The sequence below is a fragment of the Pristiophorus japonicus genome, chromosome 6, assembly GCF_044704955.1.
Source record: "Pristiophorus japonicus isolate sPriJap1 chromosome 6, sPriJap1.hap1, whole genome shotgun sequence".
Lineage (NCBI taxonomy): Eukaryota > Metazoa > Chordata > Chondrichthyes > Pristiophoridae > Pristiophorus > Pristiophorus japonicus.
The window spans coordinates 123,579,559-123,599,694 of NC_091982.1; the positions used below are offsets into that span (position 1 = coordinate 123,579,559).

Genomic DNA, 20,136 nt, shown 5'->3' on the forward strand with positions numbered 1-20,136 from the left:
ACTTGCAGTTCGGTCTGGAAGCTTCACCATACGTGAAACCCTTGCTGCTGGAGTACCGCGTGGAATTGGACCCCAGCCACCCTGGCCATCTTCCCTCGTGGAAGTAGGCTGCCACCCCGTCGGTGTCCCAGTCCTACATCCTGGTAGCACGGTGCGTCCTTTCCCCCTGTGCACCCGGAGAGGAAGGATTCCTCTCTCTCCATGCTGCACAGCCTGAAGATTCCCACAAGTACTGTCGCTGAGAACGCGTTCATCTTTCTTCCTTCACTAAAGAAAATCTAAAGTTCACAGAGCACTGTCCCATCAAAGTTCAAGTTCGGCAACACCTCGAGGTCAGTTCCATATTAAAGGACCTCTCTCGGGAATCAGCACTCCTGCTTAAAAGGAAAGAAAAAGAACATCCATTGTGACTTTCCTGCCATCCCAATGGATTAATTCATAAATTCTGATTCCTTTTCTGTTACGGAGGGAAACATCCGCTCAAATTCTAAACTTAAAATTTTCTTTAAAATTTTAAAAATGCTCAAAATATTTATTCAACTCTTCAAAAGGTATTGCTGTCTGAAGTCTTGTACAGTGAATTACCGTCCTTTATTCCGCATTTTAAAAGTTGCATTACATTCTATACCCGACACATACCAATAGCTTACACATTACAATGATTTTGTGTTCCATGCATTATAGCAGTCCCTCCCTTTTACTCCCCTGGTCACACATTCTTGAAATTGGTCAGAAATTTTTATTTATTAAATACCAAATATATGTGATTGCCTCATGTCCGGAACTAGAGGTTTTTCACACAATTTGAACCAACCATAATTTCACCATGGCATAATAGAAGTTTGATTTTAACAGGTTAATTAACCTCAATAACTCCAATTAATTGAAACCAATCTCAAACTAACCAGTGCCAGTTGAGAAAAACTCTACAGACACACTTAAAGACAAATAAACATCCACATACCTTTTTAAAAACATCAAAGGTTTTTGCACAGACAGGCTTTCACACACAACACATTTCATGACTTCCCAAACATCCATGGCAGCAAATTCTATGTTTTATTTCTCTCGGCATGAAAGTTAGAAGCTTAAGTTTCGGATTCACCTTCTCAGATTCATAGAAATGTTTTATATTTTTTTCATCTCTTTAACAAACGTTTTACTGCCGTAAACACAATGCTTCCCTTCCATGCTTTGCACTCTCTTTTGGATCCCGCAGGGACCTTCTGCCCACCTTGTTTTACCTTTGCCTGCACCACCTTACTGTCAGCTTTCAAATTTCTAAAACTGCTTTTGCAGTTACTGAAGAGGATCTGCTTCAAGTTCACATCCCCCAAGTTCACATCCTCCAAAAATCTGCCCAGCATCTATTAACATCCAGCGGATCATCCGTGGAGTTAATGGGGCCTAGATCCTGGCTCAATGCTGCCAATTCTTCCTCATCACAGTTATTGATCGGTCTCGGTGCTTCAGTAGCTGGCCAACCCTCACTATACTGGGTCCCATCATCGGGCTCCTTTCTCTCTTCATCCCAGTTTACCCCAACTTCCTCCGGTGTAATAAGACAAGCCATACCCCTGGCCCCGGATAATGCTAGGGTCAGCTTACTGATTTTTTCATTACAGGGCCTGTGATCGGCCTCCTCATATACCCGATTTTGAGCTACCCTGTCTGCCACCTTTATAACTTTTAACTGACCCTCAGCCTTATCAGCTCTCTCTGAGTTCCTATTTCCTTCCTCTCGCTGAGCGTGACACTGGCTTCTACTTTCGGTGGCCTGAAATTGCAGGTACTCTATCGTGTTTCTAGTCGTTTCTTCCTGTGCTTTTTTCTCCTGCCTTTCTATCAGCCAGTTCACTCTCCTCTCTCTCTCCTGCCCTACTTTCTGATTCTTGTTTCTCCTTTTCTAAACACTCAACTTGCTCTGTGAGCATCTGAATTTGTTTCTGCATACATATTAACCAAATGGCTTTTTCCATCGATTTCTTAAGTACACTACTATCCGTCCACTCTATCGCTTTCTCATATGGACAGTCAGAGTATAACAGTTATAGCACCCAGTGTTCAGAAAGGTTTACTTTTCCAAATATATATGAGGATATCCTATTCTCCATCGTGGGTTTCTTGCCCTTAACCCTGTCCATAATTATTGTTCTAAACCTTGAACGTCCTGCCGCGGTCGTCATTTCTGTCGGGTGTTTTGTGTGCCCCGTGTCTCTACGACTCTCCCTTGAGTTGACCCGTGCTTTAATATTCCCTGGTTCGGGTTGTTTCCCTTTGGATGGCAGGAGCTTTTGCCAATAGTTCCTGCCTAGCCCGTCGATTAGCGAGTTATCCCACACAGAAACACCAAGGTCAGATAGATCTTCTCCTATGCCCAAAGCACAGCGTCCCCAGTGGGATTACTGTGTAACCCGGCCGTGAGCGTATGCCACCCAGTTGGTCTTCCGAATTATACCGTGAACCACAAGCCCCACACCCCCAAGTTCGGACACAAGGAGTTACTATGGATAGGTTATAATTGACTCAGACAAAACGAAACGGTTCAGGTTGGTCAAAGGTCGATTCCTTTTATTACTCTCACAAAATGACAATCCCACTCCTCTTGCTTACGGCTTAAAGAGCAGGTGACTGTGGACACTAGCTTAAAACCTTAGACTAAATACCACCCTGTCGGTTACACCGAACCAACCCACTTCCCAGAATCCAAGCCTAGATAATGGTAACCCTTCCAACTAAACCTCTCTCCCGGTTTGGTCAGAACTCACACTTGGAAGCCTCCTCACACATACACGCGTTACCTGTGTCTTGGACACTTGCAGTTTCTCAGCAGCTGAACACGCTGATGGTCTTGGGGATTTCCGGAGATGTATGCTGGATATAATTACCAGCTCTTGTCGTTGATTCACGCGGTCCTGGGTCCGTTCGACTCTAAAAACAAAACCGTGCCGAACAGAGGAATGTGATGTGACCTCGTGAGTTCCGTTCAGATGGTAAGAGCGAGGTACTCACGTCAGGCATTCCTGAAGAGTTGATGGACACGTAGCTACGTGGGGAACCCCGTTCCAGATGGGGGAAGAAAGTAAGCCACTGAATCCCCCAAAGTTCAGCATCTTTATACCCTGTATAATACACAAAACTGGCTGGGCGATTCCTGGTTACTATGGTTGCAGAGATGCTAGTTGGTCTTCCTGGTGACACCTCTGTCCTGGATTGGTCATCTCGATGAACACAATGGTTGGCCATTTTTGTAAATGAGCAGTTCTCGAAGTGCTAACTGTTTGTTGAGTTCTTGACTGCTCCTTCATTGAAAGAGTCCAGAGGTGTTACATTTGGCCTGCAAACCTCATTGGCCATCCATACATCCCGGACCATTGACAAAAGGTCAAATCACACAAAATTCCAAATGAACAGGCCTTTGCCTTTCATGACATCATCATTGAGACTGGTCCCATGGCAACCCAAAAGACAGGCTGCTCCTGCTATCGGTCCTTTTTAAAGTCCATATGTTCAAATATCATTTTGAAAGGCAGCCCAAGTGCATCTCCATTTTAAAAGGGTACAGATTCATTTTTAAAGCCCATAAATACTTCCGGCCCATACACACACTGATGTTGGCACTGGCCAAATCCCACACCATCACATCAGTATTGCACACTGATTGACGTCATGAACTACTCACTCTGCATGCTATCGGTGGCTGTTAGTTGTGCACACGTGCAAAGCCCGTTACCCAGCTTTTGTCCGTCACAATTCCCGTCAGCAGTGTGCGCGCGTATCTCGGATGCCAATTTTGATTGTTAGGAGACCGCATCGCACCAACAAAACGAGCGCTACACTGCCCAAGTTCCCCTTCATTGTCTTCAGTCCCCACCACAAACCCCATTCCCTCACCATCGACTGCATCCCTCCCCCTGGCCACAGTCTGAGGCTGAACATTTGCATCTTACCTGACCCTGAGATAAGGGTCCAATCCCATATCCAGTCCATCACCAAGACCACCCACTTCCCTCTCCGTAACATCGCCCGACTCCGCCACTGCCTCAGCTCATCTGTTGCTGAAACCCTCATCCATGCTTTTGTTACCTCTAGACTGGACTATTGAAATGCACTGCTGGCCTGGCTCCCACTTTCCACTTTCCATAAACTTGAACTCACCCAAAACTCTGCTGCCCTTATCCAAACTCACTCCGAGTTCCTTTAACTCCTCCCCATGTGCTCTCTGACGACATTGGTTTGCGGTCCGGCAACACCTCAATTTAAAAATTCCCATCCAGAGCCGGAAATTTTACAGCTGAATCAAGTCGGGTGTGTGTGGGCCGTGTAGCAGATCGAGAACATGATGTCTTGATCAGCTCGCTCTGCAGAGCGACTTGAACATAATGGTCCCATTAAACCAGCCATACACTTTTCCTGGACCTAGGAAAGGGTGCGGGTACGATGACATCATTGATGACTCATTTCCAGCGCCCACATTTTAAAACAATCTGCCCACAACTCATGGGAAAGTTGGTAAAGGAGCGTGGAAGGTGCATTGGAAAGGGCGGAGTTAATGTGCAAAGGTAAAAATATCAATACTGAAAGGCAGGAAGCCTGCTTTACAGATGTCTCGATGCATATTCTGGTCAAGGCAATAAGAGCATGCAGGGATGTCTGCTTTGAAGCAGCTGGCCAACAAAGATGTCCCCAAGACATCAAAAGGGCCTGGCTGGAAATATACAGATCAGCAGGAGGGAGGTGGTGAGGAGGATCTAGATCCAGTGCAGGAAGAGATTCAATGATCTGACGAAGTCAGGAAAGGTGAGTACAAAGGTTGCTAACGTGGTACCTTTGTTTAAAAAGGGATAAAGGGACAGAGCGAACAACTACAGGTCAGTCAGCCTAACCGCGTGGTGGGAAAATTATTGGGGAAAATTCTGAGAGACAGGATAAATCTTTATTTAGAAAGACACGGATTAATCAAGGACAGTCAGCATGGATTTGATAAGGGAAGGTCGTGTCTGACTAACTTGATTGAATTTTGTGAGGAGGTGACACGGAGGGTTGATGAGGGTAGTGAATTTGATGTAGTGTACATGGATTTTAGCAAGGCTTTGATAAGGTCCTATATGGTAGACTGGTCACAAAAGTAAAAGCCAATGGGATCCAGGGCAAAGTGGCAAGTTGGATCCAAATTTGACTCAATGGCAGGAAGCAATGGGTAATTTTTGATGACTGTTTTTGTGACTGGAAGGCTGTTTCCAGTGGGATTCCGCAAGGCTCAGTACTAGGCCCCTTGCCTTTTGTGGTATATATCAATGATTTAGCCTTGAATGCAGAGGGTATGATTAAGAAGTTTGCAGATGATACTAAAATAGGCTGTGTGGTTGGTAATGTAGAAGAAAGCTTTGGACTGCAGGAAGATAATGGCCGTAAAATCCCAGCCTGACCAGATACGCACAGAATGTACACGGACCCGGCTAGGCCTCGCAAAAGCCGGTTAATGGCGCCCAACGCTCATGTGCTAAAAAACGGCTTTTCCGATTTGTCAAGGTATCTCTTGACAGATGTTCCACATTCCCACAGCAAGTGAGATTTGCCCATCTCTTGCCCAGCGAATGTCCTTGAAATTTTACTCCTGGTAAAAGCAGGTGCATAGCTTTTACCAGTGGAAGAGTTATAAAACGTATAAAAATTAAATTTAATCATATGTTAAAAACCCTGTCCACTAAAGTAAGTTTACTTTAAACCCTATTAAAACACATTAAGTCATTTTGTTTCTCTAAAACATTTAAAGCACTTTAATTTCAATTAATTTTAAATAAGTGAGATGTTTTTTTAATTTATTATGTTGTGTTTGGGTGTTTTAGAGGGTTTTTTCATTGATAGTAATGGGAACTCGGGGAAACGGAGTTCCCATTATCATCAATGAGAATACTGCATCGTGATGCGTGTGGAAAGAAGGCTTCCGACCGGAATCGAAGGCACGTCAGGGACCACCAGGTACATTTGTGGAAACATTTTGGGGCGGAGGCATTCGTCCGAAGGAAGCCTCTGATCAGAATTTCAGGGCCAGCAATGAACTGGTCAGGTGGGCAGAACTGTGGCAAATGGAATTCAATCTGGAGAATTGTGAGGTAATGCTTTTGCGGAGGGCTAACAAGGCAAGGGAATACACATTAAATGGTTGGACACTGAGAAGTATAGAGGAACAAAGGGACCTTGGAGTCCATGTCCACAGATCCCTGAAGACAGCAGACCAGGTAGATAAGTTGGTTTGGAAGTCATATGGAATACTTGCCTTTATTACCCCAGGCATAGAATACAAGAGCAGGGAGTTTATGCTTGAACTGCATAAAACACTGGTTAGGCCACAGCTATATAAATGCATACAGTTCTGGTCACCACATTACAGGAAAGATGTGATTACATTTGAGAGGGTACAGAGGAGATTTACAAGGATGTTGCCTGCGCTGGAGAATATTCACTATGAGGAAAGAATGGATAGGCTGGGATTGTTTTTTTTAAATGGAGCAGAGGAGCTGAGGGGAGATTTAATTGAGGTGTAGAAAATTATGAGGGGCCAAGATAGAGTGGATAGGACGTACCTATTTCCCGAAGCAGAGTGGTCAACAACCAGGGAGCTTAGATTTAAAGTAATTTGTAAAAGGTTTAGCGGGGATATAAGGGAAAACTTCTTCACTGAGGATATTAATTGTCTGGAACTCACTGCCTGAAAGGGTGGTAGAGGCAGAAACCCTCACCACATTTAAAAATTGGATGTGTACTTGAAGTGCTGTAACCTACAGGGCTATGGACCAAGAGCTGGAAAGTGGGATTAGGCTGGATAGCTCTGTTGGCCGGCGCGGACACGATGGGCCGAATGGCCTCCTTCCGTGCTGTAAATTTCTATGATTCTATGATTTATCCTGATGTGCCTGTGACCACATCTTCATCACTCTGCCTTCCCAAGCCTACACCTGCACCTCAGTTCTCACACCACATACCTTCCAAGTCCACCCATCCCTCTCTCTCGATGTATATACTCACTTCCCCGTCTGAATCACCACCACTCATCCTCATCCTAACCCAATCATACCAAGTAACACCAGAAGGAGGCCATTGGCACCCCACTCCCTCATAGTCACCCTCTAAAGATGTAACCCGTCAGGTCCTTACACTCATTCCATCACTCGCACTCATACTTCTCTTCTCCATCCTTTCAGGAGAAAAGAGCCCAGAAAAAACGGAGAAAGAGGGTGATCTTGGAGGGGCAACAACAAATGCATGAAGCTCTGCCGTATTTTTCAGCCATGAAGTCTGCAAATGTTCAGAGAATGGAGGAGTCCATCTCCAACGTGAGCACCAGCATCTCACAGGCGATGGTGACCATGTGCTGTTCCATGGAAAGGATGGCCACCTGATGGAGCAGCAAATGCACCACTCACATGAGCACAAGGTAGCTGTGAACAACAGATGGCAGGAGCTTATAGACCTCTTCTCCAGGAGGGATGTAAACGTAGACTTGGGTCTTCATCGCCCCACTGCTCTCCAGCTCCTTGCTAGCAGGGAAGTGCGGGTGGTTCCTGAGAAGGTTGATGGTGAAAGAGGACATGGAAATTGAGGCTCCTCTCAAAGCATTCCCACTTCTGTTGTGGGGTGTTGTGGGGTGGGGGTACTTAGTACAGCATGTGGCAGCGATATGACTGCATTGGGCCAAGTTCAGTACATCTGGCCATGATGAGGCCAACCCCGGCCTCTTGGGCACCAAGGACGTGAAGGAAGATGAGGAGGAGGAACCTAAGAGGCTGTGTGCTGTGTGCCATGCTCCTCCTGCAGTTCCAATCCTCGCTGCTGCGCTATGTTGTGCAGTGCCCAGCAGACGACGATGATTCTGGAGATCCTGGCTGGGCTGGTGTATACTGAAGGACTCCTCCAGATCTGTCAAGGCATCTGAAGCGCATCTTCAGCGTGGCTATTACTTGCTCTATGGCACATCTGATGGACATGTGGCTGTCATTATAACCCTCCCCGGGGGTGTCATGTGCCACGTCCTCAGTGGATAGCCCTTGTCTCCAAGCAGCCAGCTAGTAACTGTGATTGGAGGTATGAAGAGCTAAGGGAAGGTGGACTGCCCCAGCATGCAAGTGTCATGTCAGCTGCCAGAGAATCTGACCCACACATGCATAATCATTGTTTTATGGTTGCAGACAAGCTACACATTGAGGGAGTGGAAGCCTTTGCGGTTCAGATATTCCTGGATGATGATGGGGTGCCCTGATGGCCATTTGTGCAGTCGATGATGCCCTGCACTGGCGGGAATCCAGCCAGAGCTGTAAAGTCGAGCGCCCACTCAGTAACACTGGCTCCATCAGTGGCACAGTGTATATAACTGGCTGCCTTGTGAAACAGGGTATCAGTGACCTGGGTGATGCAGCCAACAGCAAGATCCTTCAAATGTCTGCTGCAGATCCCTGGAAGGAGCCTGAGGAGAAGAAGTTGAGGATGCTGGTGACTTTGACAGTTACTGGCAATTAGTGTCCACCTCTGGGCAGCATGTCTTGTTCCAGCAAGTTACAAATGTCTGCAACATCCTGGCATGATAGCCTGAGCCTCTTGCTACTCAGTCATGTCCAGGAAGCTTATCCTCTGCCTGTATACCCTGTGTTGGTGGTATCACCTGTGGCATGGTGCAACCGTGGTTCCTTCCGCCCACCCCCCCACCCCACCCCACTCCCCACTCCACTGTGGGGCATCAGGTCCTTGAGCAGGAGTCTGGTGTTGTGGTTGCTGCTGCTGCTGGTGTTGTGGCTGGTGGGGATCGTATTGGTCGGATTCTGAGGACCAAGGTGAGACAGTATAAACAACACCCATGCTGATGTAATAGATGGTAGGTAAAGTGGAGATCAGAGAGCCAATCCCTCAGTATAATGATAGTGAGTAGCAATGTGGTGAGAGAGACTTCCGAGGTCTGCAAGCTGTGGCCCAGATGGAGTGAGCAAGAGCCTTTCCATGAGACAAGTAATGAGGTGTAATGTTGGGGTATTAATGGGCTTCTCCCAGTGGTCAATGAATGAACTCACCAATGACCACTGAGCTTCCACCTCCCCTTCACAGGCGAGACCCCCCACCTCCGTGAATCCTGTGCTCCTGCAGTAAAACTTAAAGCTGCCGTTAAAGTCACTCTCCAGGGTCTCTCAACAAGAAGTTAATGATTTTAAAGAAGTCGCCGCCTCTGTTGATTGGGTCCGTGTCGCGCCCTCACAGCCGCGGGAGGTAAATGAGCAATGGGGCGGAATGATGGCTTGTTCCCGATGCACTCGCTATTTCCAGGATTTTTACCGTCGATCCATCCCACAACCTACACACTTGGCATCAGGAAAATTCCAGCCCTTGTTTTCAAATCCCTCCATCGCCTCATACCTCCCTACCTCTATAACCGCCTCCAGCCCTGCATCCCTCCGAAATTTCTGCACTCCTCCAATTCTGGTCTCTTGTGCAGTTCCCACTTTAATCACCCACCATCGGTGGCCGTGCCTTCAGCTGCTTTGTCCCTAGGCTCTGGAATTGCCTCCCTAAACATCTCCGCCTCTACCTCTTCCTCCTCCTGTAAGATGCTCCTTCAAACCTACCTCTTTGACCAAGCTTTTGGTCACTTGTCCTAATAGCTCCTCATGTAGCTAAAGGCGATATATAAACACAAGTTATTGTTGTTGTTGGTATCTCCATAACCAATGAGATTTGTGATTGGGAAATAAGCAGAGAAAGGACTGAGAATGAGAGTGAATTAAATGCCATGAATTCAATGTCAAAGCAGGTACAGTAAGAGAAATAGAGAAAGATTGGATTAAAAGAGAGAGTCAGATCGGAAATGTAAGGATTTATTTTTTAAATTTAAGATTTGACATTTTTAAAATCTCTCCAAAAAATTGAAATTCTGAAGGAATGAGACTCCACACTTGTAATAGTTACTTGTTGGTGCCAGCAAACGCCTGGTGAGATGCGGCTGGGTATGAATTATTAAGCTGCTTTATTTCTCAATCGGCACAGCAACAGTTATAGAATCGAAGAAATTATATTTTTATTTCAATCCGTGCAATAATATAAAATAATGAACATGCTATGCTTTCCCATATTCCGTGAGTCACCTTGCTTGGCTTAAAGAACAGTTCGGCATTGCACCCATCACACTGAGCAGCCTCTGCTCCACTACTTCTGGTTTCAAAGTGCTGCCACCCTGCTGGTTTCTGTATCTCCCTCCTTCACCTCTCATTGTTCACACTCAGATCAAAGATCCACACACAGTGGGTGTCAGGTGTTCATTGATTATTGAGACAAGCTAATGCATTGTGTGTTGTTCATAGTTTTTGTAAAAATCAATTCATATATTGACCACCTTCCATCTAAACTGAAAAGAATATACTTCAATGTAAAAGGAAACAAGATTAAAATTCACTTTTCTTTCAGTCCCATTCCTATCAGAGCACTGCCACCAATGGAAGTCACTGTATACTTCAGGTATTAACCGTTCAGCAATTCCTGCCCCTGCAGTCGACCTTTGTCACCACTGCCTTAACTCCTTCTCTCCGACCTACTCTGAACAGCCTCCAATGCAAGTATATCCTTCTTTAAATACGGAGAACAAAACTATACACAGTACTCGAGGTGTGGCCTCACCAATAACCTGTACAGTTGTAGCAGGACTTCTCTGCTTTTATACTTCATCCCCCTTGCAATAAAAGCCCTTCCTGTTTACTTGCTGTACCTGCCTACTAATTTTTTGTGCACAAGGACCCCCAGGTCACTCTGTACTGCAACACTTTGCAATTTTTCTCCATTTAAATTATAATCTGATTTTCTATTTTTTCTGCCAAATTGGATAATCTCACATTTTCCTACATTATACTCCAGCTGATAAATGTTTGCCCACTCACTTAGCCTGTCTATATCCTTTGCAGCTTTTTTTGTATCCTCCTCGCAATTTGCTTTCCCACCAATCTTTGTACTATCAGAAAACTTGGTTACATTACACTCGGTCCCTTCATCCAAGTCATTAATATAGATTGTAAATAGTTGAGGCCCCAGCACCGATCCCTGCGGCACCCCACTAGTCACTGTTTGCCAACTGAAAAATGATCATTTTTCCCGACTCTCTGTTTTCTATTAGTTAGTCAATCCTCAATACATGCAAATATATTACCCCCAAACTTTTATCTTGTGCAATAACCTTTTACGTGGCACCTTATCAAATGCCTTCTGGAAATCCAAATACACCACATCCACTGTTTGCCCCTTATCCACCTTGTTCGTTACATCCTCAAAGAACTCCAGCAAATTTGTCAAACATGATTTCCCTTTCATAAAACCAGGCTGACTCTGCTTGAATGAATTATACTTTTCCAAATGTCCTACTATTGCTTCCTTAATAATGGACTCCAGCATTTTCCAAACGACAGATGTGCGACTAACCGGGCTATAGTTTCCTTCTTTTTGTCTGTCTCCTTTTTTAAACTGGGGCGTTACAGTTGCAGTTTTCCAATCCACTGGGACCTCCCAGAATCCAGGGAATTTTGGTAGATTACAACCAATACATCCATTATCTCTGCAGCCACTTCTTTAAAGACCTGAGGATTCAAACCATCATGTCCAGGTGACTTGTTCGCTTTTAATCCCATTATTTTACCGAGTACTACTTCTTTAGTGATTGTATTAAGTTCCTCCCTCCTTAGAACACCTGGATGTTACACAGAAACATAGAAAAAGGTGCAGGAGTAGGCCATTCAGACCTTCGAGCCTGCACCACCATTCAATAAGATCATGGCTGATCATTCACCTCAGTACCCCTTTCCTGCTTTCTCCCCATTCCACTTGATCTCTTCAGCCATAAGGGCCATATCTAACTCCCTCTTAAATATATCCAATTAACTGGCATCATCAACTCTCTGCGGTAGGGAATTTCACTGGTTAACAACTCTCTGCGTGAAGAAGTTTCTCCTTATCTCAGGCTTAAATGGATTACAACTTATTCTTAGACTGTGTCCCCTTGTTCTTAACTTCCCCAATATTGGGAACATTCTTCCTGCATTGAACCTGTCCAGTCCCATCAGAATTTTATATGTTTCTATGAGATCGCCTCTCATCCTTCTAAACTCCAGTCAATACACGCCCAGTCGATCCAGTCTCTCATCATATGTCCTGCCTTCCCGGGAATCAGTCTGGTGAACCTTCGCTGCACTCCCTCAATAGCAAGAATGTCCTTCCTCAGATTAGGAGACCAAACTGAACACAATATTCCAGGTGAGGCCTCACCAAGGCCCTGTAAAACTGCAGTTAGACCTCCCTGCTCCTATACACAAATTCCCTAGCCAAGAAGGCCAACATACCATTTGCCTTCTTCACCGCCTGCTGTACCTGCATGCCAACTTTCAATGACTGATGTACCATGACACCCAGATCTCATTGCACCTCCCCATTTCCTAATCTGCTACCATTCAGATAATATTCTGCCTTCGTATTTTTGCCCCCAAAGTAGATAACCTCACATTTATCCACATTATACTGCATCTGCCATGCATTTGCCCACTCACCTAACCTGTCCAAATCACCCTGCAGCCTCTTAGCGTTCTCCTCACAGCTCACACCGCCACTCAGCTTCGTGTCATCCACAAACGTGGAGGTATTACACTCAATTCCTTCATCTAAATCATTCATGTATATTGTAAATAGCTGGGATCCCAGCACTGAGCCCTGCAACAGCCACTAGTCACTGCCTGCCATTCTGAAAAGGACCTGTTCATCCTGACTCTTTGCCAGCCAGTACTCTATCCACGTCAGTCCATTACCCCCAATACCATGTGCCTTAATTTTGCACACTGATCTCTTGTGTGGGACCTTGTCAAATCCTATTGAAAGTCTAAATACACCACATCCAGTGGTTCTCCCCTGTCCACTCTACTAGTTACATTCTCAAAAAATTCTAGAAGATTTATCAAGCATGATTTCCCTTTCATAAATCCATGCTGACTTGGACCAATCCTGTCACTGCTTTCCAAATGCGCTGCTATTTCATCTTTAGTCATTGATTCCAACATTTTCCCAACTATTGAGATGTTTTTAGTATCTTCTACTGTGAAAACCAATACAAAATATTTGTTCAACTTCTCTGCCATTTCCCTGTTTCCCATTATTAATTCCCCAGTCTCATCCTCCAGGGGACCAACATTTACTTTAGCCACTCTTTTCCTTTTTAGGTATCTGTAGAAACCCTTACTATCTGTTTTTATATTTCATGCTAGTTTACTTTTATACTCTATCTTCCCTCTCTTTATTATTTTTTTGTCATTCTTTGCTGGCTTTTAAAAGTTTCCCAATCCTCTGGCCTCCCACTAGTCTTGGCCATATTGTATGCCTTTGTTTTCAATTTGATACCATCCCTTATTTCCTTAGTTAGTCATGGACGGTTATCCCTTCTCTTACTTCTCATTGGGATATATTTTTGTTGCGAGTTATGAAATATCTCCTTAAATATCTGCCACTGCTCATCAACCGTCCCATTCTTAAGTTTATTTCCCCAGTCCACTTTAGCCAACTCTGCTCTCATACCTTTGTAGTCTCCTTTATTTAAGCTTAGGACACTGGTTTGAGATCCAAATTTCTCACCCTCCAACTGAATTTGAAATTCAACCATGTTATGGTCATTTATTCCTAGAGGATCCTTTACTACAAGATCATTTATTAATCCTGTCTCATTACACAGTACCAGATCTAAGATAGCCTGCTCCCTGGTTGTTTCTGCAACGTACTGTTTGTAGGAAACTATCCCGGATACACTGTATGAACTCTTCCTTAAGGCTACCCTGGCCAACTTGTTTTGTCCAATTAATGTGAAGGCTAAAATCTCCCATAATTATTGCCGTTCCTTTTTTAGAAGACTCCTTTATTTCTTGATTTATACTCCATCCAACAGTGTAGCTACTGTTAGGGGGTCTATAAACTACGCCCACCAATGACTTTTTCCCCTTATTATTCCTTATTTCCAACCAAACTGATTCAACATTTTGATTTTCTAAGCCATTATCATTTCTCACTAACGCACTGATCTCATCCTTTATTAACAGAGCTATCCCACTCCTTTTCGTTTATGTCAGAGTCTGAATTGTAAAATACCCCTGAATATTTAGTTCCCAGCCTTGGTCGCCTTGCAACCACATCTCTTTAATGGCTGTCAAATCATATCTATTTGTGCCGTCAACTCATCTATTTTGTTTTGAATGCTGTGTGCATTCGGATAAAGAGCTTTTACATTTATTTTTTTACCCTTTTTTCCTGTTTTGACCCCACTTTCTGATTCACCTTTTATGGCTTTGCCTAACTCAGGCGATGTTAGAGTTTCACTGAAGCGGTGGCGGGTCACATGCTGTGGGATGGAGTTCAGAACACTCAAGTCAAAGGCAGAATCTCGATTGAGGAGATCTTCAAAGTGCTTCTTCCATCGAGCCCTAACAGCCTCGGTGTCCTTGATGAGTGTTTCTCCGTTCTTTTCCAGGAGTGGGGTGGGGCCTTGGGAGTTTGGACGGTAGGTGGCCTTGACTGCAGCAAAGAATCCTCGTATATCGTGGCTTTAACCAGTTGTTGTATCTCCTGTGCTTTCTCCATCCACCACTTGTTCTTTAGGTCCCGAGTTTTTTGTTGGACCTGAACCTTGAGCCATCTGTAAAGTTGTTTTGCAACTCCCGAGTTGGGCTGTTGCTTGAGGCTCAGAAATGCTTTGTGCTTGCGATCTATTAGTTCTTCGATCTCCTGATCATTTTCCTCAAACCAGTCCTGATGGTTTCTGGTTGAGTGACCAAGTGTCTCTTCACAGGCACTGGTTATAGAGGATTGGAGGGCAGACCAAGCGCTATGGAGATTCAGCATCTCAGGGTCAGCAAGGCACGCCAGATGTAGTCACTGAGGCATATGAAAGCATGGGCCTTACGCTTAACATCTGTAACACAAAAGTCCCCCACCAGCCTGTCACCGCTGCACAGCACTGCCCTCCAGTCATCAAGATCCACGGCGCGGCCCTGGACAACGTGGACCATTTCCCATATCTCAGGAGTCTCTTATCAACAAAGGCAGACATTGATGCGGAGATTCAGCATCGTCTCCAGTGCGCCAGCGCAGCCTTCGACCGTCTGAGGAAAAGAGTGTTTGAAGAACAGGCCCTCAAATCTACCACCAAACTCATGGTCTACAGGGCTGCAGTAATACCCACTCTCCTGTATGGATGTGAGATATAGATGATATATAGAATGCACCTCAAGTCGCTGGAGATATATCACCAACGATGTCTCCGCAAGATCCTGCAAATCCCCCGAGAAGACGGGTACACCAACATCAGTGTCCTCGACCAGGCTAACATCCCCAGTATTGAAGCACTGACCACACTCGATCAGCTTTGCTGGGCAGGCCACATAGTACGCATGCCAGATACGAGACTCCCTCAGCAAATGCTTTATGCGGAGCTCCTTCATGGTAAACGAGGCAAAGGAGGACAGCGGAAACATTATAAGGACACCCTCAAAGCCTCCCTGGTAAAGTGCGACATCACCACTGACACCAGGGAGACCCTGTCCACAGACCGCCCGAGTTGGAGAAAGTCTCAACGCAAAGTGCATGAAGAGGCCAAGCGCAGGCATCAGAAGGAACGCACGGCAAACCAGCCCTAATGACCGCCTCCCTCGACGAATGTCTGTCCCACGTGCGACACGGTCTGTGGCCCTCATGTTGGACTATTCAGCCATCAAAGAACTGACTTTGGGAGTGGAAGCAAGTCTTCCTTGATTCCAAGGGTCTGCCTATGATGATGATTCACCTTTATGTTTATACATTCTGTCCCTTCCTGTCACGCTCTGGTTTTCATTTTCCCCAGTGCTCTATTGTCTTCTCCTTATTCTTTGACTTCTTAAATTTTCATTCAGCTGAACCCCACCCCGCCCCCGCCCCCCACCGCCAATTAATTAGTTTAAAGCCCTCTCTAGTGATTTGATTTGCCAGGACCCTAGTCCCAGCACGGTCTAAGTGGAGCCTGTCCCAATGAAACAGCTCCCTCTTTCCCCAGTCCTGGTGCCAGTGCCCCAGGAACCAAACCCATTTCTCCCACACTTGTCTTTGAGCCACGTGTTTAACTCTCTGATCTTATTTACCCGAAGCAAATTTGCTCGTGGCTCAGGTAGTAATCCAGAGATTATTACCTTTCTGGTTCTGCTTTTTAATTTGGCCCCTAGCTGCTCAGCAGAACTTCTTTCTTTGTCCTCCTATGTTGTTGGTACCCACGTGGACCACGACAACTGGATCTTCCCCCTCCCACTCCAAGTTCCTCTCCTGCCCAGAGGAGATGTCCTTAACCCTGACACCAGGCAGACAACACAGCCTTCGGGACTCACGCTCTCGGCTGCAGAGAACAGTATCTATCCCCCTAATGATCCTGTCCCCTATCACTACAACGTTTCTTTTTCCTTCCCCAACTTGAATGGCCCCCTGTACCATGGTGCTGTGGTCAGTTTACTTATCCTCCCTGCAGTCCCTGCTGTTGTCCACACAGGGAGCAAGAATCTCGTACCTGATGGACAAGAGCAAGGGCCGAGGCTCCTCCATCACTACCTCCTGAGTCCCCATACCTTCCTCACTCATAGTCACACCTTCCTGTCCCTGACCACGGATCGAATTCAAACTAATTAATCTAAGGGGTGTGACTGCCTCCTGGAACACAGTGTGTCCAGGTAACTCTCCCCCGCCTGATGTATCACAGTGTTTGCAGCTCGGACTCCAGCTCATCAAAGCGGAGCCGATGTTCCTCGAGCTGCAGACACTTGCTGCAGATGTGGTCGACGTGGACCTCAATGGGGGCAACCAGCTCCCAGATGTAACAACAGAAACATATCGCCTGTCCTGCCATCTCTAATGTATTTAGTTAATTAAGTTATCAAGTTTTGTTTTTAATCCCAGTTTGTAATTCAAACCAATGCCCCAGAAAAGAGAGAAAAACTCACCAAACAACCTCTTCCCTTCTTTCCTGTGATGTCACCCTTTGATTTTAGTTCTTTCTACTTCTTGTCTTCAGGTCAGTTGGTGTTTGGGCTGCAACATCCAACAACATGCCAATGCGCCAGTGCTCTTTGCCCCGACATGAGAGTGCTAGTAATAATCACCTGATTGACAGTCAGCACTATATACCTGCACTGTCCTGTTTGACTCTAATCTTCCTGAATAACAAACATTCAGTCCACATTCTATTTTAATACAACAAACTGCAAAGTGAACACAGGATATTCAATGCCAGAAGTACCTGTGTAGCACATGCCCCAGGAGCACGGAGAGCAGGAATGAAGGATGGGGATAGAGGGATCAGTGATGTTTCAGGATGACAAGGTCCTTTTTTTGCATCTTTCAGCAGCTGTGAGTGAATTGCTCCAGCCTCACTGATTTCTGCTTTAAATCAACATGTTCCCATTGTAGTTTTCCTTCAATGTTTGACTAAAGATACACACAGATTAGAGAAATTATACAAAGTGTAAAATATTCATTCTTTTCTACAGAGATCAGATGGCTCAGTCTTCGAAATCTACATTCTTCAGTCAGGAAGAGCTGAATTAACTCAAGTCTGAGTATGAAACAGGCGGGCTGGAGGGGGCTGTGTCTCTGATACAGAAGAAGGTAGAAAACCTCAACAATGTAAAGCTTGACATTGCCGTGACGGGAGAGGCAGGCGCAGGGAAATCCAGCTTCATCAATGCTATGAGAGGGCTTCAGGATGATGATGAGGGAGCAGCTGAAGTTGGTAACACAGAAACCACAATGGAGCAAGCTCCATACTCACATCCCAGCCTGCCTAATGTTTGCTTCTGGGATCTACCAGGAATTGGAACTTTTAATTTTCCTGCGGCGACATACCTGAGGGAAATGAACTTTGAAAGATACGATTTCTTCATCATTATCTTAGGCTGTCGAGTCAAAGAGCATGATGCAAAACTCGGCGAAGAGATTAAGCGGCTGGGGAAGAATGTTTACTTTGCTCGATCTAAAATGGATGATGATCTCCGTCGTTTTCAAACGGATGGTGGAAAATCTACAGAAATGGAAAAGATCAGAACTTATTGTGTTGACAAGTTGAATCAGTTCGGGTTTCCATCACCCACTGTTTTCCTGACATCAAGCCGTAGGGTGAATGAGTTTGATTTCCCAACATTAAAGGAAACCTTCGCGAATAACCTTGATGATATAAAGAAGGATGTTTTCTTGCTGTCACTGCCAAACACAACGTTGGAGATTGTTGAGAATAAAAGAAAAGAGCTAAAAACACGAGTCTGGATGTTGGCAACACTTTCAGGAGCAGTGGGAGCAGTGCCCATTCCTGGCCAGTCCTTTGCATGTGACATTGGGATACTGGTTTCAGCAATAATACAGTTCCGTCAATATATGGGTCTGGATGATGCCTCTCTTCAAAGACTGGCTAATGTGACAGGGAAATCTGTGAGAGATCTGAAAGCAATCGTGAAAACTCCTCTGGTGGGTGAAATAAACAAGGAATTTGTGATAAGAATGTTGCTGAGTTGCGCCTTTGTTACCATTTCAGCCATTGAGATCGGCCTCGACCTTGTACCAGTCGTTGGTTCCATCTTTGGAGCAGGATCATCATTTGGAATGACCTACAAGCTGCTGAATGATGTACTGAATGAGCTTGTGGAGAATGCGCAGAGAGTGGTGAAGGCTGCATTTGAGACTGATTAAATGGAGTGCACTAAAACATCAGCACATCGCGCTCCTGTACATCATTAAAAGTTCAAGAATAAAACAGAAAGCAGTGTGGATGTGGCATCTTCCACATCCTTAGGACATCCCGAAGACCAGTGGAAACTCCAGAAAACCCACATCAACATGGTTGATATTTTCCGGAGTTTTCACAGAACCTGCGGTGAAGTTATGACGAACAAGCGAGAGAAAGCTTCGGAAATTTACTCCATGTACATCACATTCTGTAATAGTATAGAGACAATTGCAGTATAATCTAACAGTATAGAGGCAATTGCAGTATAATCCAATAGTATAGAGACAATTGCAGTATAATGCAATAGTACAGAGACAATTGCAGTATAATCTAACAGTATAGATACAATTGTAGTATAATCTAATAGTTTCGAGACAATTGCAGCATAATCTGATAGTATAGTGACAATTGTAGTATAATGCAATAGTATAGAGACAATTGCAGTATAATCTAACAGTATAGAGACAATTGCAGTATAATCTAATAGTATGGAGACAATTGCAGCATAATCTGATAGTATAGTGACAATTGCAGTATAATCTAACAGTATAGAGACAATTGCAGTATAATGTAATATGTTTGACTGTAATTCTGAATGTTAATTTCTTGCTATGTTTTCAGTGATTTGACCATTGGAGTTTCCTTGAATGGGAGAAGCAATGAAATAAAGTTGCCATTAGCATCACACTGAATTGTGTCCTGTCCAGTTCATGATGTCTGTCCGGGAGCTCAGTGTTGGAGGTAATCCTACCCGTGCTGGACTCATTCCTGCTGCTCAGGCTGTGGCTTTGCAGGTTAAATTAAATTAATTGGTATAATTACCTTGAGAACCAAATTAAGCTTCACAACATGCCTTGGATACAAACCCAGATCCTATTCAATATCTCCCACACTCTGTAATATTCTGTGTGTTTTCACATTGGAAAAGCAGCATCTCACTGTCAGTGTCCATTTCAGAACCACTTACAGGATCTGTGAGAGGTGGCTATAGTTGTAATAGAATGTGACCAGTTGGAGGAGCGTTGGTCTCACTGGGTCTTCCGGACTCAGTCTCAGGTTAATCAGGTGGTGAGGTCCCAGCTAACCAGGGTCTGGCACTCGGTGATCACCAGAGGGAGAAAGAGAATCACTTGTCGGAGCCCTTAAAGGAATGAACGTTCCCCAGGGCCCGTTCCCCTGGGTCGAGCAGGGCCACAGGCCGGGCTGGAGGAGGCTGTCACGATCGATGCAGCTTGCACTTCCTGCAAGATATGGGAACAGACCGGGAGATGTCCTTAAGGTAGTTTCCATGGTGATTACCCAATGGGACCAGTTGCCAGGTTCATGGCCCAGGTATCCATCCCACAATG

The 20,136-nt window shown here is 45.1% G+C and overlaps 1 protein-coding gene across 3 annotated transcripts in view; it reads left to right on the plus strand.

Moving 5' to 3' along the window:
• The window catches only part of LOC139265236 (interferon-inducible GTPase 5-like), a 33,121-nt gene extending 13,647 nt beyond the window's left edge, over positions 1-19,474 (plus strand). For 2 of the 3 annotated variants that reach the window (XM_070882163.1, XM_070882166.1), the window contains exon 2: positions 17,559-19,474. In XM_070882163.1, coding sequence (XP_070738264.1) covers positions 17,758-18,750 — 993 coding nt within the window. In that variant the 5' untranslated portion in view covers positions 17,559-17,757 and the 3' untranslated portion in view covers positions 18,751-19,474. Of the gene's footprint in view, positions 1-7,205; positions 7,439-17,558 lie in introns of all 3 variants that reach the window. The other variant, XM_070882165.1, reaches the window with a different exon arrangement.
• The last annotated feature ends 662 nt before the right edge of the window (positions 19,475-20,136 follow it).